The sequence below is a fragment of the Uloborus diversus genome, chromosome 4 (genome assembly GCF_026930045.1).
Source record: "Uloborus diversus isolate 005 chromosome 4, Udiv.v.3.1, whole genome shotgun sequence".
In the NCBI taxonomy this organism is placed as follows: domain Eukaryota; kingdom Metazoa; phylum Arthropoda; class Arachnida; order Araneae; family Uloboridae; genus Uloborus; species Uloborus diversus.
Window position 1 is genome coordinate 86,177,051 of NC_072734.1, and position 23,947 is coordinate 86,200,997.

A 23,947-nucleotide genomic window follows, 5' to 3' on the forward strand; every position below is an offset into this window, starting at 1 on the left:
ATATATATATATATATATATATATATATATATATATATATTTAACAAACAGATGCGAAGAATACTCTGACAAGAAATGTAATTGCATATTAAAATAATACCACCAAAGAATTTGAAAGTGAGCAGACATGCAAAATATATTAAACATACTTTTAAGAAAATGTAAAAATGCATTCTTTAAAAGTAAGCCTGAGGTATATGGACATAGACATGAGCATCACTGAAAAACAACTTCTCCAAAAGGTATACATTTTTCAGGAAAAAGAAAATTGTTCCCATTATCAGTTAAAGCTCATATTAGCTGAAACTGGAGTCCTAAGATTTATAAAGTGTGTGTAAGTTCTTATAAATAATGTTCCCATAAAGAACTACTCAAGCTTTTCACGAATCTTCCCTTTAAATAGAATAGGAAGTAGCGACAAAACAGCAAAACTACTTAACATGAAAATGGAATTTAATGATATTGCATCTGTTGACGAGGTCAATTGATGAAGAGTTGTTCCAGCTTGGATATAAACAAATGATGGTGGTGCTACACCTGTAAAATAAACACATCAAGTTAGGTGATACAGCACAATTTATATGTATGTATATGTATAAGAATGTTTTTTTTCTTCTACATTTGAAATTTGGCTCACTAAAACTTCATTTTCATATTTAGGCAATTCCTTCACATATTCAAAATCATCCCCCCTCCACCCCTCAAAAAAAAAAAAAAAAGGGTCAATCTTATATGTTTAATACAAAAATATAATTATTGTACCTCCTTGAAAAACTATTTAACTTGAAGCTATTTTAACTATGGCTACAAATCAGAACTAATTGGCACTGGTGCTTGCTAAGATTGCACGAAACTCTTATACAAGTAGAAAAGAAAAAGATGTGTTCTGAAAAAAATAGTTATTTTATTTTTTATGTGGTCCTTATCTGATGGTAAGCTCAAGAAGAGATTCTTTCCATAAATGTGACCCCTGAATTATTGCACTGGATTTTTCAATGTGTGCAAAACCATGTATGCTTAAAAACTTTTTCAGTACATCTTAATTTTTTCTGGTTTTTGCAATTATTTTCAAAAATAAAATCAGTTTGTATTAACCGGAATTTCGTATTAGTAGAGTTCTTTTCCATTTATCAGAAAAATTATTCAACAAAAAAGTTGAAGATCTTCCTCTATACATATACAAATGTTCAAAATTTTTAAGATTTACAGAGAAGAGCCGTTACAATACCATAGTTTAAGCTTAGCAAATAAAAACAAAATTTCAGTTTTTCTCTAGTTATTATTCAGATTTATAAAAAAATGTAACAACAATTTGTTAAAACTGAAAACATTATCCAAGCAGAACGAGCAGAGTGCTGGGCCCTCTAGTTTTACAAGAAGAAAAAAAAAATGTAGGTTTTCAATTAATGAAAAAATACACATTCTGCTGCAACAACAAAAAGAAGGGAAAAAAAAAAAAAAACAGAGCCAATGGGTGCTGGATTTTTTCTTCTTAAATTTTTTGTTGTTGTTCACTGGCTGAAATACAAATATAGTGCCAATAGAATTGCTTAAATCTTCATTTACTCTGACTCAGTCCACTATTGTTCGTTAAAGAGAACAGCAATACATTGGCCTGTTACAAAGACGCTACCTGCGATGCAATCAAGTGTTAGCTGGATTAAGTTCTATTTTTAGTTAGGATATGCCTATTTGCTTTAGTTAACTTGTGGAGAGTAAACATTGACGATGAATTCTTGGCCATTAATGCAAAAGAGGTGCATGTTAATAGTTTGGACAATTTCTCTGATCTAAGAGGGCAGAGCTTACAATTTCATCAAGATGTGATTAATTTTTAAATTCTTCCTAACTAAGGTAAAAACAGACAATATACCTGTACCATAATCTTACTAAAAATAAGCTGAGTAATATAAAAACAAATTATTATGAGAAATGAAATCAAAAACAAGAAAGTGAAAACAAAGCGTATTTTAAAAAGGGGTCAAATCCACACTTTTTCAAAACTCACTTTATGGCGGTTTTCCAACCCTTTAACTTCAACACATCAGTCCCACGTGAAAACAGCTCAATTTTTTTTTTCTGAGGTAGTTCCTTTTCCATAATAAACCCCTCCACGTTTTCACCGTGAGTACAGGATTTACACACCTCAACAGTACGAAGATTTTATCGTATCCTTCTCAAATTCTAATAAGTCCAGTGTAAAGCACGTAACACGTCAGGGTGTAGCAGATTTTAAAAATTGGTGGCCAGATTATTTTTAAAATAAAGTCTAGTCAAGTAGAAGATACAGAAAAGGAGTTTCCAAGCAGCAAAAAGTTTTTTTTTTTTTTGCTGTAAACAACTTTTTTGAGTTTGTGTTCACAAATCTTGAGCCTGGTGTTGCAAGGGCTAAACCATTTATTGCTTGCTTAGTAGAAGAAAAGTTTTGGCCATCAAAAAATATAGAAAAGCCAAAGCTTTTAATCCTAGACCCAGCAAACAATCACGCTTATTAGAACAAAATTCCAATAAATGAAGAAAAAAAATGGATTTAAAAAAATTACATTAATATATACCAGATGCTAATAAAAATTTCTACCAGGAAATTTACGATTGGCCAACTACATCAATGGAAGAAGCAGCTGTAGAATTTTAATTAAACTTTTATTTGTCATTTAAATTCCTTTTTTAAGTTTTCACATTAAAATTCAATATTTTGTAAGAACAAACTGTATAATCTTTTGCAGTAATAGGTATTTTGAAAAATCTATGTTCATCCTGAAAACGGGTCATCTCCCGTTAAAAAAACACATGTTTTTAGACAATTATTACAACAAAATTTTGGGATCCTGTTAATTTCATCACACCTTAAAAGAAAAAAAAAAAGAAATTAAATGAAATTTAAAAAATAGGATGAATATATGTTTTTTCTTTCCCCTGAAAATTTTGAAAAAGTGGAGTTGACCTCTTTTCAAAACGACCGATTCAACTGAAGTGAAGTGTTGAGTCCAGTACACTCCTTAAGTTGCTGTTTATATGAAATTGTTTAATTCATACTCCTTATTTATTTATTTATTTTTGGTTAAATATGTGATTTGGTAGAAAATAAAAACATGTATTAATGTTTGTTCATTCAGTGCAATGAAAATGAGACTTTCATTTTTTTTTTTTTGGTGCTGGACTCTGCAGGTACAACATGGTATGTTTTTGAATTAATAATGCAAATAAAAATTGAGATTTTATACTGAGAAAGCATTTGAGTGATGATATACTCTTCTTTTCCCCCCATTTCAAGTAAAAACTTCATTTAAAATGCTTCATTTGTGAGATAGGTAAGATTTTATCAAGTTTTGCACAGTAGAGTCCAAAACATGCCAGTTTGTAGTAATGGTAAGTCAAATTAATAATAGTTACTCAGACATACCTATAAATGTACCAAGAATGAATGGCAAGGCAGGAACACCAATTACTGGAGAAGTAATATTGATAAACCAATTTGGTAGGAATGGTGTAATTCGAAGAAAAATTATGTAATTCAATAAATTGGAATGATGTTTGTGGACCTGAAAATAAAATTACATAACATCAAAAAATACTTCAACAGCCAATTTAACTTGTAATATTTATTGCAGGGATATGATTATTAATTTGACAAATTACAAAAGCACAGAGAAAAAATGAAACAAAAAATGGTAAGAGTGGACATATAATATTTGCTAGAGATTATTAAATCATTTTTTCCCCGTTATTTAACTGTGCACGAATTGTTCAATCAAGTATTGTGTAACAAAAAGTTTTTCTTGACTGTAAACATGATTTAATTTTTTCACAAAACACTTAAAGCCTTCAGAACTGTTTTGAATGTATGCTAGCCTGAATTTCCCCTGGATTTGTAAATATTCACATAAAATTAAAAAGAAGCACAGGAGTTGGGCTCCTATGCAAAAAAAGACATGGCTATCACATGATTCATTACATTTGGCTATTACATGATTCATTAAAAAGACATGGCATTTACATAATTCAAATGAAAATCGAGTTCTCTTTAAGGCCCCTTTACAAACTTCTATATTGTAAAAGCGGCTACTCGTAACATTTCACATCTTAAAGCTAGATTTTTCACAAAATTTCATTAGTAAAAACATTTTTTTCATTACTTTTAAGCTCAAACAATTTGTCTGTTAGTAAAACATCATTACAAAATGAAATAATAATTTAAAAAAAACTCTTTAGTTTCCAAGTCATTTAGGTCAAAGGGATTTCAGATTAGGCTTGTGATAACTAAACACAAGGGCGTGTGTGGGGGGGGGGGGATTGATAATAGAGTAAAACTTTTAAAATAATAAAAATCAAAACATTTATATAACTTTTAGTAGCATTTATGGGGAATGCAAATAATAAAAGGAAAAATTATTCAGAAAATAGCAACAATCAGAAACCTTTTGGAAAGTTTCAAGAATAGCTGTATCAGCATTTTTTAAAAACATTTCACATTTTTTTTTTGCAAAAAGCACACCTGATTTCTCTGCTTTAACAGCCATTAGGTTTTTTACATTTTCACTACTAAAATGAACAAATATAAAAAGAAGTTTATTCTGTACCCTTGACAGTTATAAAGATCAGGGACTTTTAATTCTTTAAACACAGGAAAACTTTTCTGGTGGCCGGAAATTGGACATTAAACACTAAAAACCATGATTTTCTAGTTTGATAATAAATTAGCAAAATCTATACATTTGCAGATAAATTTGTTCTAATGTTAAAGATGTTTGTTTCTTTTACGAGGAACTGTAGGCTTGGCTACAAACTAAATGCTAACGTTACAATTGATAAGCAGTTGTTTCCTACAAAAAACAAGGTGCTGCTTTTTCTTTTAGGTACCATGTAAGTTAAATAAATTCTGAATGAAGTTTTGGCTTGCTGCATATAAGAAGTCAAAATACATATTTAATGCATTCCTGTATTTAGAAAAAGATGGAACAAAACCAAGTGAGCAAAGCTTAGATGAGAACGTAATAAATCGTTCGGTTGAGTCTTTTAAAAGTACTGGCCGACCTATAAGTTTAGACTGGATTTTGTTATATAGGAACGATAAATCACACAAAAGGAGAAGTTGGTACTAGTTTTAAAAATGCTCACAAACACATTTTTTTTCAGTTGTAATGAAACACACAACATTACTTTTATATCACATCAAAGTAAAAGAAATAAAAATGTAACTTTGCCGAGTGCACTCAATTTGTTATTTGAATTTTAATCAGATAAGAGAATCCTCCTGATGTAATCAAGTTTTATAATTCCACAAAATTCAAAGTAAGCATTCTGAAGCAAATAGCAAGGCAATTTCCAGTGAAAGCACAATTTCTTCACTGCTATAATTCTGTGAAAACTTGCAAAAATGTTTCAAAAAATCTGAAATTTACTGAAAAAAAAAGAAAAAAAAAAGGAGGAAAAAAATCGTAAAAAATGAAGTGAAATAGTAAAAAGTTACCAATATTTGTAAAAAAAAAAAAAAAAAAAAAGACCTTTATAAAGCAGCTTTTAAAAACATGCCATAAATGTATTATTATGTTTTTAGAAACAAAGTTCTAAATAAGCATCAATGGAAGTTATTAGTGCGTAAACAAATTGAAGGTATATATGACTATCTACCTGTTTTGCCCATGCAGCTGCTCTAACAGGGAAGAACCTCTGAACAATTTTTCTTCCCAACTGAGATGAAAGGACATAGCAAAATGTAGCTCCAAGAGAAGAACACTGAAATGAAAAGAATAAATAGTAAAATAATTATATAGTATGGCCCGATTTAACGATTGTCAAGGGACTGGAAAAAGTTATCGTTAAATCAAAAACATCGTTGAATCGAGGAGCATCGACACTCAATACGTTAAATTTCTGACTAGTAAAATGTTTCATTAAATTGAGGAAATCGTAAAATCGGGTATCATTAAATTTAAGTTATACTGTATTAAAAACACAGAAAATTAAGCCAAAACGAGCTGATGTGTGCATCACATGACTTCCTTTTACTCCAATTTAATGTATTTTCTCATTATTGGCAGTTTTAATATGATTCAATAGTTTACTCTCTAAAAATCACCAACAGTGGCCAAATTGAAATCAGATTTTAAAAAAATAAATAAAATTAAAAAAAAAATCGCTAAATTTGTCGCCAAGTTGGCGAAAAAACTTGACAACCAAAAGAATGGTGATATATCGCCAAGTGTTCGCCAAATTATAACACCACTTGAGTTTACATCGAAATTAACAATGATTTCCCCCCAAAAAGGGGCAAAAGACCCCCTTTGGAGCATCCGAATGCAACCAAAAAGAAAGGTGCACAACTAGACCATACTAGGAGTCTACGTATCAAATTTCAATTGTCTAGGACATTCCGTTCTTGAGTAATGCGACATACATACGCACATACGGACGTCATGAGAAAACTCTTTGTAATTAACTCGGGGATCGTCAAAATGGATATTTCAGGTGTCTGTATGTTCCTAGGCACATATCCACGAGTGGTCGGGTTGAAAATAAAAACTAAACATTCATTTGGGAGTGAGCAAAATGGAAATTAAGGCAAATTTTTGGGTGAAATTTTTTTCGCGAATACAATACTTCCTTTTTTGTAAAAGGAAGTAAAAACTTCCCAACTCTACTCCTCATTAAATTTTAGTAACATAGGCACATAAATGCAATAAATCAATTGAGGTAGTGAGAAGAATTACTTCAAGAAATACAAGGGGACTTGGCACACATTGGTCCAAGAGTTCCCCCCCCCCCCCCAAGAGCTAGGGTACCACCCCTAAATATAGCAAAGATCTCTCCCACAAAAGGAAGAGTACCCCCTAAATGAAAAAAAAAACCCCTCACCCCCTAAAAATTTCAATTTTGCAGTCTGCGCCATGACCCCCTGCATTGGTCCCCTTTCAACTTTATTTTTATCACATCAAAAATTTAAATTAGCCAGTTTGAGTTTCACCATATAATTTCAAAACCCATTTCTCATCAGGTTTTTTTTTTTTTTTTGAAAATGTTCAATGCATCAACTTTTTTTTACATTAATTTTTGGACATGTAATTTTTTAACAGAACCTTGTAAATGGTACCAACATGCCTCATTTCCTGGGTAAGTTGGACTGCCTCATGGGACATGTGGGGCCACATTAAAGCAACTTCTGTTACAATTTTAGCGATAAACATTACATAGTATTGTAACTATATTATTTATTTTTGTGTTTAGAATGAAAAACAAAGTGTAAAGATCAATTTACTATATTAAACTAATGTTAATTAATGAAGCACTTCTTACTTACCGTACAGACCAAAAATATTGCTAATGGAAAAGGAAACAGAAATCCAGATAAAATGCTCAAAAATATTGATCCTGGAATGGCAAAAGATTGCAAACTAATATTGCTGTTAAAGAATATAAAAATTATATGTATGCTTTGAAAATAAAAATACAGCAGGATTTTTTTTTCTAATGAAAGGATTTGAAAACTGTTGTTTGAATGAGATTTTACTTGAAAATTGTACTGACATAAGTCAAATATTTTAAAGGAAGCTTTAAGGACCAAAAATTGAGAAAAGGTAAAGACTATAATAGCTGGTTTTGAACATGCCATACCTCTGCCCATAACAGGTATTACATTAAACTTCTTAAGCTTAAATTTTCTTGTTTGTTAAAAATAAAAATGCACTCAAGTCCGTGAAAGAAAAGGAACTAGGAAAAAGTGGGAAAACATCATTTTGGTTAAAAAAAAAAAACAATGACATTTCTACAAACAAAAAATAAGTAGAAATTTAAACCTAAATTTATTCATTAAAAAAAAATTCCTGATCAGTTTTTAAATAATTTCCCTTGATTTGCAATTGCAGCAACGAAAAACTACAATTTTAACTTTTTTTTTTTGCACAGAGAGAGAGAGTTATATGAAAAGAATCAAATTTTGAAATAAAGCTGCTCCATCAGACAACAACTACAGGGCCCATGAGAGGTCATGTCAACTTGTTTGGAAAATAGGGATCTAGCCTGTAAGAGTAGGGCTCAGTATCGAAATAGTATAAGTTTTATACGCTTTACAGGTTGTGAGGGCAGCAAACAAACTGATAAGTGTCCCGCTTTGGCTCTCGCCGGCAATGCAAATCAGGGTTGGTAAAAAAAACCGTTTTTTTTGGTTTAAATCGGGTTTTTTTGGTTTAAATACTATTTGTGAGAAAAACAATTAATTTTCGGAAATTAATTAAGGTTCCATGTAATTAACAGTTATTCAATAGTCACATTATACCTAATTTCTTGATTAATTAAAGAGATTAGAACAAAATCTTGTAACTAAATCAAATAATTAAAATAGCTTTCTGCGGGGAAATATAGATTGAAATGTTTGACTTGATTAACATATTAGTATGCATGTATATATAGACCCTTTATGGTACGAAATACTGGCTTCATTTTTGATTTCATCAAATGAAAGCCAGATTAGGTCTTTTTTTCTACCAGAATTAGACATTCTTTTTAAAATATAATGAGTAAGTAACTTTTGTAAACTGCACAGGTTAGCTAAGGCAAAGCAAATACCAAAATCCCAATTCCAATGAACAAAAGGGGGGAAAAAAACTATGAATTATCTACACCCAATAGTTGTAAAGCAGCATAGGTGCTTTATGACTTTTTTTTTTGATTGGCAGCATAGGCCAATCAAAATCTTTTGAGCACACAGAATCCAAAAAAAAAAAAAAAACCCACCAGTGGAGAGAGTAGTTAATATCTGAAGATTTATATATTTCTCAATCAATTTTTACACATACATTTGCATTTTGTTCTCAGAATTTAAAAATTTGTCTCTTAACCTTCCTACATTATAATATAAGGAACTATTATGTATCATAATATGAAGTATAAACTTTTTTTTTAAACTTTGATTCGAAAAATATTATTTGTGTTCACCTGCAGAACAAATCTTAATTTTTAGGTGCAAACAATTAAGTTATATTGTTGATTACCTTACAAGTCAAAGTTAAAATTCTAGGAAAGTGCAAATAAATGGGCAAAAATGTCACACCCCTGCAACAGGAGTGAGCAATATAATGGATTGCATCTACAATAAAAGATTCAATCCTTAGTAAATCTTAACTAATCATGCAAATTAAGCATAATGATGGAAGTTGACTGAAATCTGCTTTATGGTACATATATGAAATAAAAAATATATAAATATTTTTTTTCAATTAAAGCTTGTAATACATTTTGAAGAAGCAACTTTGCAATTTTAGTATTTATCTCTGCAACTTAGCTAGGAACTTAACATAAATGGAATTTTACATTTTCCAATATGTGTGGGGAAATCAATGTAAACCTGTAAACTGGATTTTTTTTTTTTTTTTTGTGCTTAAAAAAAAAAAAAAAAAAAAAAAAAAAAAAAAAACGCATGGTTTTTATTAAAAAAACCAATTGGTTTAAACCATGGTTAAAACCATGGTTAAAACCATGGTTTAAACCAACGTGGTTTAAACCAAACAACCCTGATGCAAATGTGATTTTTCCTTGTCTTACAGCAACATTAACTAGAGGATGGGTACATGAAGTACAAATGCTAAATTTGAGCTTAAACAGTTAAAATAATAAGTAATAATGTACATGCCTTGAACAAATAAAGATTCAAATAAATATTGATCATACTTTGCTTCACAGCCCCAAGTTGATTCTAGAATGCAACCTCAAAACTTGAGAAAAGATTACTGAACTTAAAAGAAAACAACATATGGATCTAAGCTCCTTCCTATAGTTTCGACCACATGAAGCAGAAGTCTCAAAACAATATTTCTTTTGTACTTTGTATTATCCATTTTATAAAACTCCTTTTGTTTTGCTCATTGAGTAGCAATTCTAGTTGAATAATATAATACTATGCCGTGAGAAATCAGTGCAAAATTTAATTAAAAATAGATCTAAAGCTGAAAGAAAAAGTAATAGTAAAAAAAAACAATAAAACACTTTTTTCTCCTTTCGTAAAATCATTAAAGCTTAAATAAAGTGCTAATAGTGAAAGGGAATGAGATAGAATTATACATAAAAGGATACAAAACATATGTGATGAAGAAGGCAGATAAGACTGTGTAATAATAGCGTTCCTTGTAGCGGGCCAAAATTTTGCCTAAATTTTTAGCATCTTCTATGTCTGTAGGAAGCTTAATGAAATGAACTTCATCCCTACACGAAAAAATAGAAATTAATGATAAATTACGTAATCTTTTTTAAAATGTGTACACAAAACATCTGAAATGTGAATTTTAAGGAATTTTTATCAATATAACTACTTTTTGAAAAATTCAAAACTTACTCTTCCAGATCTGGGAAATAGGTATAAAGGTAAAATAAAGATGCAATTGAAAGCAAAAATATTCCAACTAAAAGAAGTATAGCATTTTTTGTGCTCTGGGGAGCTCTTTTTGATACACCTAGAAAGAAAAAAATAGTTACACTTAACACAAAATATATTTCAAATTTCACAAAAAAAAAAAAAAAAAACATACACACAATAAACATTAAAGTCCTATTTATTTCCTAACTAATATATATTATATAATATTTCATAGAATCAGTTTTGCAGTACTTTTAATTTAATTTTCAAAAAATATTCTCTTTTTGATTGTAAAAATATTAAAAGGAGAGATGGTGAGCCATGATTTTTGAAACAAATCTATACTAATATTATAAAGAGGAGGGGGCGGATTTCTGTGTGTTTATATTGTAACGGATTCGGTGCGACTTCCACTTTCTTGAAATGAAGACACAGTTCTTGATAAAAACACAGGAAATTTATTTACACTATGTACAGGAAAGATCTTCAACAACTGCTAAATTATTCATCAGCAATTAAGCAATTATCATACAACACCGTAAACTCAACGTTTACACAAGTATTTACTTCCAAATACGAAAACAACACAGCGAAATGCCTCGCTATAAACAGAGCAAAATGCTCTCCGTTCGAAATCTGAATCGAAACTCACTGTTTATCCATCGCTAACGGCTTTTATACACCGAAAAGAATTTTCCACAACATTCTTACCTCTTCGCGAAATGCGTAGACCGTTATCAACGAAAAGAAAGGAAATAGGGGTCGTATACTTTAGCCGAATGAAAAAGGGGTTGTATATTCATTACGGGAAACTATTTACAGGTTACGTTCCTACAATAATTACTATTTACAGAATTTGTAACATTGCCCCCTTCCTAAGGACTGCACGTCCCGGGCAGTACAATCCCCAGAAAGGGTGCCAAACTTCTATCACAAGTTTACAAATATACACATTAATTAATAACTAACAGATACAGAAAACACGATAATAACAAGAAATATTACTAAACATTAAAAGCAAAAATTATCTACAACTTTTATGTTATCAACCATGGTTGCTTACGTAATACTCATGAACTATGGCCATAGTATGGGGCTAACCGATCATAATGTACAACCCTAGGTTTTGCATTAGGTGATTTTTGGATCCTCACTACGACGTCATTCAGTCGGTTAAGGACTTTGTAGGGTCCATCCCAATGCGACTGCAATTTGGGTGACAAGACCTTTCCGTCGGATGGGATTCCATAACCAAACCTTGTCGCCTTCGTTGAATTCATGTCCAGTAGACTTTGTGTCGTATCGGGTCTTCATCTTCTCCGCCGCGATGTTGATTCGCTCTCGTGCGAAGTTATGAACGTCTTCCAACCGGGCCTGGAGATCCTGGATGTACTCCTCAGGCGATGCAGGCGCATCCGGAGGACGACCGAAGACGAGATCACAAGGTAGCCGAAGCTCTCGTCCGAAGAGCATCTGAGATGGGGCATATCCGGTAGTCTCGTGGACAGCACTGCGGTAGGCCAGCAGGAACAAAGGCAGCTTCTTGTCCCAATCCTGTTGATTTCTGGAGACCATAAGTGAGAGATTGTTCAGGATTGTGCGGTTAAATCTCTCCACCATGCCGTCCGATTGTGGGTGTAGTGGTGTTGTCCTAGTTTTCTCAATTCCGAGAATTTGACATAGGCCCTTAAACACAGCAGAGATGAAATTCCTCCCTTGATCGGAATGAATCTGCAAAGGTGTTCCATATCTCGAGATCCAATGTTGGACTAGAGTCTCTGCTACGGTGGTAGCCTCTTGATCTGGAATGGGATATGCTTCCGGCCATTTGGTGAAGTAGTCGATGGAAACAAGAATGTATTTGTTCCCATCAGCAGTTCTTGGTAGAGGACCCAGGATGTTGATCCCAATTCGTTCGAAAGGAGCTCCAACGTTGTACAGATGTAGCTTCCCTCTGCTTCTCTTCTTCGGTCCTTTACGAGCAGCACAGGCGTCACAAGAATGGCACCACTTCTCCACGTCATCCTTCGCCTTGCTCCAGAAGAAGCGCTCCCGAACTTTACTGAGAGTTTTCAAGACACCAAAATGTCCTCCAGTCGCACTACTATGTATTTCTTTCAGAACATCTGAAATCCTGGATCGAGGAAGTAGTAACTGCCACCTAGATGTTTTGCCGTCGTCAGATTCCCATTTTCGGTGTAGCACGCCGTTCCGTAAATGGAGCGAGTTCCATAAAGCCCAGTATCTTTTTGTTGCAGGACTGAAGATGGAAACGTCCTGCCAGCTAGGTCGCCGACTGTCACTTTCCATGAACTCCAAAATTGGTTTTATGTCGGGGTCTTCAAGTTGATCTTTTCGAACTTGGTCATCACTCCATGGATCAGGTTCTGATGATGTTGGAGTCACTGTCACCTGATAGGCGGTAGGGCTAGTCGTTCCATACTGTTTCTCGATTCGGGAACAATAGTGGCAGTTCTCAGGACAGGGTCTCCTTGATAAAGCGTCAGCATTACCGTGAGATAACCCTTTTCGGTGCTTGATCTCCATGTCATATTCCTGGAGCCGCTGTATCCATCTGGCTATCTGGCCTTCTGGATTCTTGAAGTTCAAAAGCCAAGTTAACGAGGCATGATCTGTCCGAAGCAGAAATTTTCGGCCGTAGAGGTAATGATGGAAGTGTTCTACAGCTTTCACTATGGCCAGTAACTCCTTTCTGGTGACGCAGTAATTTCGCTCCGACTTTGATAAGCATTTGCTCCAGTAAGCGATGACATGTTCATTTCCGTCAATTTCTTGGGATAAAACAGCTCCGATGCCCTCGTTGCTCGCATCAGTGTCCAGGATGAAGGATTTTTCAGGCTGAGGATAGGGGAGGATAGGCGTTGATGTTAAAGCCTCCTTCAGTCGTAGAAATGCATCTTCGCATTCCTTGGACCATTCAAACTTTTGCTTGCTTTCCGTCAGCTTATGCAAAGGTCGTGCAATGTTGGAAAAACCCTTTACAAACTTCCTGTAGTACGTGCAGAGCCCCAGGAAACTTCGCAGCTGATGGATGTTTTCGGGACGACTCCAACTCTTGACTGCAGATACCTTTTCTGGATCGGTTTGTACACCTTCAGAAGAGATGATGTGACCAAGGTAGTTCACTTCCCGGCGGAACAAATTACATTTGGACGGGCTTAACTTCAGATTGGCTTCCTTAAGCTTCTGCAGCACCTTTCTAAGATTTGCCAGATGTTCTTCGAAACTGCGTCCCACGATGATGATATCGTCTAAGTAGACCAGACAGGATTCGTAGGAAAGTCCTCTTAACACTGTCTCCATAAGACGCTCGAACGTAGCTGGTGCATTGCAGAGGCCGAAGGGCATCACTTTAAACTGCCATAAGCCTTGTCCAGTTGTAAACGCTGTCTTCTCTCGGTCATCAGGGTGTATCTCAACCTGCCAGTAGCCGCTCTTCAAGTCCAGGGTCGAAAACCACTTGTGTCCGGAAAGAGTGTCCAAGGTGTCGTCTATCCGTGGAAGAGGGTAACTGTCTTTCTTGGTGATTTCATTCAGTCGTCGGTAATCGACACAAAATCTGGTGGAGCCATCTTTCTTTCGGACCAAGACGATGGGAGAGGCCCAAGGACTGGATGACGGTTCGATTACATCATTCTCCTTCATCTCTTTCAGGAGGGTCTCAACCTCTTCCTTCTTGGCGAACGGTAGTCGTCTTGGATGCTGTTTAATAGGGGGGTGTTCTCCAGTGTAAATCCTATGCTGCGTTAAATTCGTACGGCTAACATCCTCCGATGTAGATAAAAACAGATGCTTGAAGTCGTCCACCAATTGTTCCGCAGCAGTTCTTTGATCCTTCGATAAGGGTGCACTCCCAATTAACTTCGATGTCAAGGACTCAGAAGACACAGTCTCGGGGGAATTGATTCTTCTAATGATGCAGTTTACGGGAGTACAAGTTGCTAACACTTCGCCTTTCCGGATATTCCTTGGCCTTTCACTCACGTTGGAGACTCTCACAGGAATTACATCCTTAGAAAGGTCCACAAGCGTAGATGCTACCAGCACTCCTTTTAGGCTATTGCTTAGGTTAGGGTATTCAATGAGTCCAAATCGAAAACTATTGCTTTCTTCAAGGGAGCCAGGTATTAATGATTCTGACCTTGAGGGAATCGATAAATCTGTTTGAGCTATTATTTGATGAGCGGATTTTACATCACTCTCTGCAGGGAAAACGGCTATGTCTTCTCTCATCGAGTGCAGCTCATTAGTCTTGAAGTCGAAAGTGAAGTCATATTTCTTCAAAAAGTCCAATCCGAGAATGAAGGGGTCCGTGATATTAGCGACGAATGCCGTATGATGGTAGGTGGCATTCCCAAACACTATTTCCAAGTCCACTTTACCGTCAATCTCAATTTTGTCACCTGTCACAGTCTGGAGACTTACGCGTGGCGATGTCCACAGCAGTTTCAATCCAAATTCACGAGCCACATCTGTCCTAATGATTGTCACATTGGCTCTAGTGTCAACAATCAGTCTGCAGGGGTTCCCATTTACATGTGCGTAAATGAAAAGTCCATCACTGCCACTACTAGAAGAGGAAATCTGCAGAGCTTTAGTGGTGGTGATTTCCTTCCCTCGCGTAGCTTGGCGAGCCGGACAACTCCTTCGCAGGTGTCCTTCACTACCGCATTTCCAGCACTTCTGCTCTTGTTTCTTTTGGGCTGTTATGCTGCTCAAATGTCTTGTCAAGTCACCGAGTTGTCTCTCAAGTTCAGCGAGGTGGGACGACCTGGAATCAGACTCATCAGCTTCCTGAGTCCGGATTAGATGGCGATCCACACGGGTTGCTTCTTGGGCGGCCTCGTATCTCATCGCATACACAACGGCAGAATTCAGGTCTTTGACATCCGCCATCCGTAGAGCTTTCTGGATTTCCGGATCTCGAACCCCGTCGATGTAGTAGTTGAGTGCCAGGTTGTCTCGAACATCCGCTGGGCAGTCGTAAAAAGCAAGATGAGACAGTCTCTCGATGTCCGCCGCTAGCTCTTGCAGGGTTTCCCCGGTTTTCTGGAAACGGGACTTCAACTGGAGTCGGCTGAAATCTTTCTGGCACTTCTCACCGAAGCGAAGCTCCAACGCAGATGTGAGGGCGGCGAAGTCCAGGCACTGGCTGTCCGGAAGGGTCTGGAGAATGTCCGCTGCGTCACCTCTCAGGGATGCTGCAAGATGACAGGCCTTGGTAGCAGAGTCCCATCCGTTCGCTTCCGCCACTTTCATGAATTGGGTCTTGTACACCTGCCACGAACTTTTCCCATCAAATGTGGCAAGTTTAATGGACGGTCGAGCAACCGATGTGGGAGCGCCAAACTGTACAGAGCTGCTTTCCGCGGTCGCCAATCTCCTTTCCACGTCCTTAAAGATCTCTTCTTTAAGTAGATGAAATCTTCTATCTTCATCTTCAAATTTATTTTCTACAGCATTGAATCGGCTTTCAACGGTATCAAATTTTTCTTCAATTGCATCAACTCGATGCTCTATGTCATTAAATTTATTTTCCATCACAGTCTTTACCGAAATAAGGTCGTTTTTAATTTCTTCTTGGTTAGACGTTAAGTCCTTTTTCAGCACCGTTAAATCGCTTTTTAACTGGTCTTGATTTGCCAACATACTTGCAGTCAGATCACTTTTTAATTGTTCTTGATTAGCCGCCATATCATTTTTTAATTGTTCTTGATTAGCTACCAAACTTTCGGTCAAGTCACTTTTCACAGCATTAATTGCTTCCAGAAGTTGTTTTAATTGGTCATCCATTGCGCGAGTAATCACCATAAAAACAAAGTCTATAAATTCAAACAGTCTTTATGAAAAAATGTCCAAAGTCACACTTACTCCAAGAAAGTCCAGAAGAAGCCCCACGTTGGGCGCCAAATTGTAACGGATTCGGTGCGACTTCCACTTTCTTGAAATGAAGACACAGTTCTTGATAAAAACACAGGAAATTTATTTACACTATGTACAGGAAAGATCTTCAACAACTGCTAAATTATTCATCAGCAATTAAGCAATTATCATACAACACCGTAAACTCAACGTTTACACAAGTATTTACTTCCAAATACGAAAACAACACAGCGAAATGCCTCGCTATAAACAGAGCAAAATGCTCTCCGTTCGAAATCTGAATCGAAACTCACTGTTTATCCATCGCTAACGGCTTTTATACACCGAAAAGAATTTTCCACAACATTCTTACCTCTTCGCGAAATGCGTAGACCGTTATCAACGAAAAGAAAGGAAATAGGGGTCGTATACTTTAGCCGAATGAAAAAGGGGTTGTATATTCATTACGGGAAACTATTTACAGGTTACGTTCCTACAATAATTACTATTTACAGAATTTGTAACAATATGTTCGAGGTAATCTCCAGAACAACTGCAGCTATTTGAAAAATTCCTTCACTATACGAAAGGTGCTTTCTTACTGAGTGACATAGGATATAATTCGAAAAAAACCCGATAAATTGTTCTTTTTTAAATTCCAATTTAGAACCAAATTTCACATAAATTCCCGAATATGAGTGAAAACAAACTTGCACACATTAATATTACATATCGTTAAAAAGGGTAGAATTTTCCACCTTCTAAACAGTTTATCTCAATGCTCTAACTTAATTACGGAAGGAGTAATTTGCGTTTTTAGCTCGAACTTTTTTAGGCTTAGCTGAAATTTAGGCACTAATTTCTTCATTAAATCTATCACTAAAAAGAGAAGGAATTGTCCCACAGTTTTCTTTTTGACACCATTGGAAAAAGTGACATTTTTTACTCCAGATCTCTCTTGACCTATGGTCGCAAAACTTAGCTTCAATCTTCAAACGAAATTGAAAAATGTCATTTTGATTCAGGTTGTGAACCATTTTATTTTCGCGTTTCCACGGTTTTTGAATCCATTGTTTCTTTCCTTATTTTGCATTTAATTTCTTAAACTTATTTTATTTCGTGTTCTCATGGTTACGCTTTTAAAATTCATCTTTCGCATTTTAATTTCTTAAGAGTATTTTAATATCTGTCAACATTGTTTGGAAGGGTAATTTTGCATGGTGTTTTTTTTCTTTTATTTAAGCCTGATATGTCACTTGAGACAATTTTTATTTTCAAGGTAGACTGAGCAAAGCCGGGAAACACAGCTCTAAATATATAAAGATTTGAAAGCTACTGTTAATTTGATTTTATACTTTTTTGTTTGTTTGGCGAAACATTTATTAGAACAAAGAAAAATCATCCACTTCACTTGCAAAAGGCTGGGTTCCGGTAGAGTGCCTCGAATGATCCGAGTGACGACAAGCACACTCCCCACCGAGAAGCGCCTCTGGCCGCTGGAGGGCATCTTGACAAGAGTCTTGGAGACTTAACATAGGAAGATTGGGTGGGCCTCAGAAAAACGCTTTTTTTGTGAATAATCAGTTTTATACTGACATTTCACCTTATGTCTCAAGTGCATAAATGTATAGGCTATCACTTTTTATCATTTTTGCAACTCTAAGTGAGAAATTGATTTAATTATAGAGCATTGATCTTGGGATTTTGGTTTAAATTTGTTTATTTTTTGTTTAATTTCATTAATTAACAAAGGAATTAATTGGGAAATTATGACAACATTGAACTTATTCAGATTTTGCGGAAAATTGCTCTTGTGTTTGAAATTTCAATCTTTTTGCATCCTGTAAATATTTTGGCTAATCAAATGTTTTTTTTTTTGCATATGTTTCCTTAGATTAGTATATTTTTTGTTCAATTTTAATAAAAAACAAATAAATATATTTTTTGGGAAACATTTCAACGTTGAACGAACTCACACTTCGCGAAAAATTGCTGCCTGTGTTTGAAATTTCAACTTTTTTGCATCTTGCAAATATTTAAATATATTGACTAATCGGATGCTATTTTCACATATGCTACCTTAGATTAGAATATTTTATGTTTAATTTTAGTAAAATATAAATTTATTTTATGGGAAACATGACAACACTGAACTTAATTAGCGAAAATATGCTTCACTTGTTTGAGATTTCAATCCTTTTGCATCTTGTAAATATTTTTATATTTTTGGCAATAGGAGTTATTTTGACACATGCTACATCAGATTAGCTTTTTTTATTACTATAATAACTAAAGAATGTATTACTTTGGTCTTGTTTAATTATATGCTCATTTATTTTTGCAATTTTGAATTTAATTACCTTTAGCTAATTTTCAATCATAACAGATTTTTTTTTGAAATAAATTCAAATCTGAGCAATTGAGCACCTAACAAATTAACTTAAAGTTTGCATTTTAAATATAAAGTTGAATTTATGAGTACATCATTTTTTTTTATGTCTACTAAAATAATTAAGGTGTGTAACAGGGGTGGTTGTGTTATGATTATTTACTGGAAATCCAGTAGTATTTGTTATGCTTTTAACTCCCTATATCTCCAATTTTTCCCTTCTACGTCAAATGTTCAAAATTACTACTTTAGTAAGGTTGTGGGTGCTTGGAACAGCTTACCGAAAGAGGCTGTAACAGGCAAAAGGGTAGATAGCTTAAGGAGAGTCATTAGTCCTTATTTGGATCTAATAAATTGACCAGACTAGCTAGGTCCAGTGCCTGTTGCTGGTTTAGGCACTGGGACTGGTAATTCTATGCAGAATATTTTGACTTAATAAACTATTTTAACACAAGAAATGAATTGTATGCATATCAAAAGTTATTGTTGTACATATGCATATTCAAGTAGTAGGAGTCTTAGTTTTAAAAATTCTCTCCCCCCCGCCCTGATTTACTCTTTGAAACTTTTCGGAAATTTTTTATGTACTCACAAATTACAATCAAACCTGAATATTATTGTCTATCTAAATTTAAATTTTAATTTCAACAGTAACCCTTTTGTTCCCAAAATAAAACTACTTTTTGTCATAATATATGTCAACTTTTTGTGAATCTTTTCAATTTCGAAATATGGCTCTATGAATCTGAACTTGCACATTTATTGACTATTAGGAGTTATACAGTGAAAGCTGAATAGGCTCAAGTTTACATTCAGAGTATTTATCATTTCTAAATGAAGCTTTTGTATATTTTGAGATGTGGAGACTGGACTGTGGACTTTCATAAACTTTTCTTATTTACTAATTTTTAAATTTACTCGAGGACAACTGAAATGCCTTATTAACTGAACATTGAACAACTAATATATGCATGCGAATAATTGATTTGCATACTCATAAGCAATTTGCGAACCTCTAATATTTTAGAACTTAATAGTGCAACCTGAAATTACTTTTTGGGGGTGTTTTTGTCCTAACTGCCCTTATATTTTGTAATAAACCACCGTATTAATATTGGAAATAAGTGTTGAAACCAGGGGGGGGGGGGGGGGACTTCAAAAACTCCTCTCTGGCAATGCCATTCAACTTGGGTATTTGGGTTTCTTCCCATAAAAGTTAAAAGCACGCATGAAAGTTTTTTTTTTTTTTAATATTAATTTGCTGATTCTAGAAAATATAAATACGAATACAAAAGTGACGACCAGCAACAGGCTCTGGGCCCAGCTAGACTGGTCGTAGTCAATTTACAATCCTCAGTGAAGATCAATGGCCCTCTTAAAACTATCTACTCCCTTGCTCATTACCACCTCTTCTGGTAAACTGTTCCAAGGTTCCACTACACTGCTAAAATAATAATTTTTCCTAACATCCATGTTAGCCAAAGATTTAAATAGCTTAAAACAATGACCTCTTGTTCTGTTTTCAGTGCTAAACTTCAGCCCCGTAACATCTTTCATTTTAATAAATTTAAACAATTGAATGTGGAGATTGCAAAATTAAACCTCTTGGGATCTGCTTCTCTTTATGATTGAACTTTTCAGACATTTTCAGAAAAACTTTCGACATACTAGAGCTTTCATCAAAGTGTCTCTTGTTGTAGAAAAGCAATTTTGTTTTCCTATATTTTTTGGTATTATTGCCTTATTTCTATGTGTTTGCAGTAAATGAAATCTGCATACAATAGTTTTATTACAAATTTATATTGCCTTGAAGAAAGTTTGTTTGCTTCGAAAAATACATGAAAAGTGCTTGAATTTTTTTCTCTCTGAAGAGACCCTGTTCTCAGAAAATTAAAAAAAAAAAAAAGGCTAAATAATGGGTTTTTTTTAAATGGGTTTTTTCCAAAAAACCCATTGGGTCCAACCCAATTGGGTACAATCCGGCCAAGCCTAGTTGTAAGGCATTGTTATCAACTTTGCAACAGTTGCCAGCAATAGCTCAGTGTGATTCATGATACAAACAGATTATTTGGCATGCTATCTCATTTCTTGATTTTTAAGTTAAAAAATGAGACATGTAACTTATTTGTGCCACTCGCCTATACAACATTTCTGATTCATATAAAAGTTTATTTTCAATTATTCCTGTTATGTGTAACTTAATTAAAAGATAAGAATTAAAAAAAAAAAAAAAACTTGAAATATTATCTTGGGAATCCGTGAAAGTAAAAGATCACTCTCCTGGCATTTTCTATACCAAGACAACATTGCTAAAATGTAATATGGTTAAAATGAGTTAACTTAACTTTTCTCTCACTAAGCTCCTCTTAAAAGACTTTGTTTATATTTCTCAAAAAATTTAAAAGCATTTTATTTTGAAAGAATTTGCGGTTAGAAAATGTCAAGGTTTTGGAGAATAACCCATACATATGTTCTGGTGTTTTTAGAAACCCTATCTGGTGATATCAGAAGAAATAAAAAAAAAATCCTTTTCTTAAATTATCATGTTTATCAGACTACTGTACTGTTCCCCCGACCGGATGCTGGGAAAATGCTGATCTGAGGTGTTAGCAATTAGTATATGCTATGCAACTGGATTTATGGACTTTTAAAATAGCATGTAGGATTTAATATGGCTCTCCTCTGATATGACCCCCTCTTGGCGAGATTTTAATTTTTCGCTCGATACGAAAATCGCCAATAAGGCGATAACTTGGCAACCCTGGTTTTGCAACTTGAACGCTGGAAAGTAGTTTCTCCAAGTCTCTTTTTGCACGTGTATGTGTGGTAGGAGGTAGGTGCTCATATGTTTCGCTCTTAGGGAGATTTTAAGTTGAATATTCTAAAATAAAGTTTCAATTCAAACTTTATTTTAGAGTATTCTTTTTCTTGTTGTTTTTTAATGTTAATTTAGTTGAATTTTCTATTTTAATTATGAGTTCGGTTTGTGATGTTGTCCAAATGTATCAATTGAAATTTTTGAATGAATCTTCTTTTTCTTTTTCGTCAGGTCGTCCAACGTTTAGACGTACCGGAGTCCTAAATAGATTTTTTATATTTAAACTAATTGAAAATAAAGAGGTTAGGTAAGTGAACATATTTTGAATTATTGTGTTTTTAGTGTGTTTCTGGTAGTTTGTATTTTGGTCTGGTTGGCATTTTTGTAGCACAAAAATGGTGTTAATTTCACATAAAATCTGTGACTTTATTGTATACTGAACGGAGGAGATCTGTGACTTATATCCGACTGTGATGTATATTAAAAGTCGGAGGGATAACGGACCGAGCGGCAGCGAGGTCCTGGCGAGCCCGAGGTCTCATAGTACTTTTGTAATGAGACCGAAGCAGGGCCAGCGAGCCGAGGTCTCATTACGAAAGTACTATGAGACCGAGGGCTCGTATCCCGGAGAAACAACGGAAAAAAATTAATGCATTAATTTCATTAAATAATTAATGACATAATTTGAATTTTTCCTGTTGGCGCTAAAAAAGCATCGCTAAGAACGATGTATGACATATGACGTCATACATAGTTTTCTTGGCGACGCTTTTTTGGCGCCAACAGGAAAAAGTCGCCAAGAGGAGGGTATATCAGATTTGTTCCTTTAATATTGTGCTCAGGATTTTAAAAAAAAAAAGCACATTGCATTGTAAAACACACAGGCAAGCTCTTAAAATAACAAGATTTCTTTAAATTTGAGGCAAAAAAAGAAAGAGAAATTTATTCCTTCATTCTGCCGGAAAGAAAATTTTAATGATGGATTCAAGGAAGTTTCGATCTTAAAAACGTTTAAGTAAAATAAACAGCATAAACATTTTCTAGCAGCTTACTTGAACTTAAGTCTTCCTCTTTAACACTGTTTATACTGTTAGATCTTTCAAAAGACATTTTCTTGACAGTCTGTTTCACTGAAACGTTAAGCAAAAATATAAATAATAATAAATAAAAATCATACTCATTGGCCGTCAAAAAAGAAAAAAAGTAGAACGCAGAAAGGGATGAAGGGTTTGCTTTAGAAGAACAAGTTAAAGTTATTTTTTTCTGAGAAAAAAAAGAAAGAAAGAAACTTAAATATTCTTATTAAAAGTTAAGTAGTATAGGACAAAAAGTAATCGTGGCGTGAAAAATATTTTTTAAAACCCGAGCAAGTTTACGTAAGGAAATAAACATCTGAACTTCGAATTTGAAAATTTGTGGACGGTGGACGGCTTAAAAATTGAGGGCAAGAAATAAAAGAGGAAAAATTAATAAGGGTTGATTAAAGCTTGAAGAAACAATTTATAATGTTGCAAAATTACATTTTTTTTTAAATTTTTCGTTATTAAAAAAAATGTCTAAGCGCCCTCTGGGGAAATTAACTTTGTCACGCAAAATGGCTCCCGATCAGAATCTGGGGAAAATATTTATGATATGGTTATTAGCGGTACTATTTATTTAGATAAAATTGTAGTTTGCTTGTGCTGTACTATATCGATCTCTTTTAGTTTTTGAAGTAAGTATTATTTGTTTAGTCTGTTTCTAATCAATATTCACTGTAATTAAAGTTTCATGATGGCTTTTTTTCTCATCACATTGACATGAGAAAACAGCATTGCTTGCTATAGATATAATATCCTACGTTTTTAGTTGAATTATTTTTGAAAGTTTGTCGAAATGTTGCAGTTTGTTTCTGTTAGCTCAAGACTAAGTAGTACGAATTTGTTAATTAGTTAATTATGACATCTAAAGTTTTATTGTGACTGCTTGTTTCCATGTTGATGTGTTTATTGAGGCTAGTTTTTTTTTTTTTTTTTTTGCAGTGGAAGAGCTGTTTTTCCTGATAAATTTCTTTCGGTATAATGTCCATTTAGTTTTTGTTTCACTCTTTGAAAATCTCTAAGCACTAAAATCTGTCAAACGGAATGGTCATAAGAAAGAACAAAGTTCCCTATCCAATCCCAATTGGCCTGAAAAATACCTTTTAGAACCAGATGTTCACTGCATGAAACAAATTTAGCAAACATTTTTTAATCTAGACATTTTTAATGGAAAAAGATCTACTAAAAATGCTGGGCAATTTTTTTTTTCTGCATCATAATTTTTGTTTGTACAAAAAAAGTCTATTCTATGGTCTACGATGGTCATTGATGCAAATGATAGTTTTGTAAATGTTGTGTTACTTTCATACGATGAAATAAGTATCTTCAACCTTCCTACTGTGCTGGAAAAAAATATTATGGTTCAACTTAATCCAATAATTTTGTTTAGATTTATTTTGTAGATAGCCAAGATTTGTGGTATATTTTTAGTT

The 23,947-nt window shown here is 34.1% G+C and overlaps 1 protein-coding gene across 1 annotated transcript; it reads right to left on the minus strand.

The window, feature by feature from the left end:
* Window positions 1-59: 59 nt before the first annotated feature.
* LOC129220524 (transmembrane protein 41B-like) lies at window positions 60-22,632 on the minus strand. Its single transcript, XM_054854952.1, has 7 exons — window positions 22,488-22,632; window positions 10,325-10,442; window positions 10,066-10,194; window positions 7,298-7,391; window positions 5,632-5,736; window positions 3,404-3,542; window positions 60-537 (listed from the first exon to the last, which is right to left on the minus strand). Exons 1-7 carry the CDS (start codon window positions 22,543-22,545, stop codon window positions 368-370), a joined length of 813 nt encoding a protein of 270 aa, XP_054710927.1. The 5' UTR covers window positions 22,546-22,632; the 3' UTR covers window positions 60-367.
* Window positions 22,633-23,947: the final 1,315 nt, after the last annotated feature.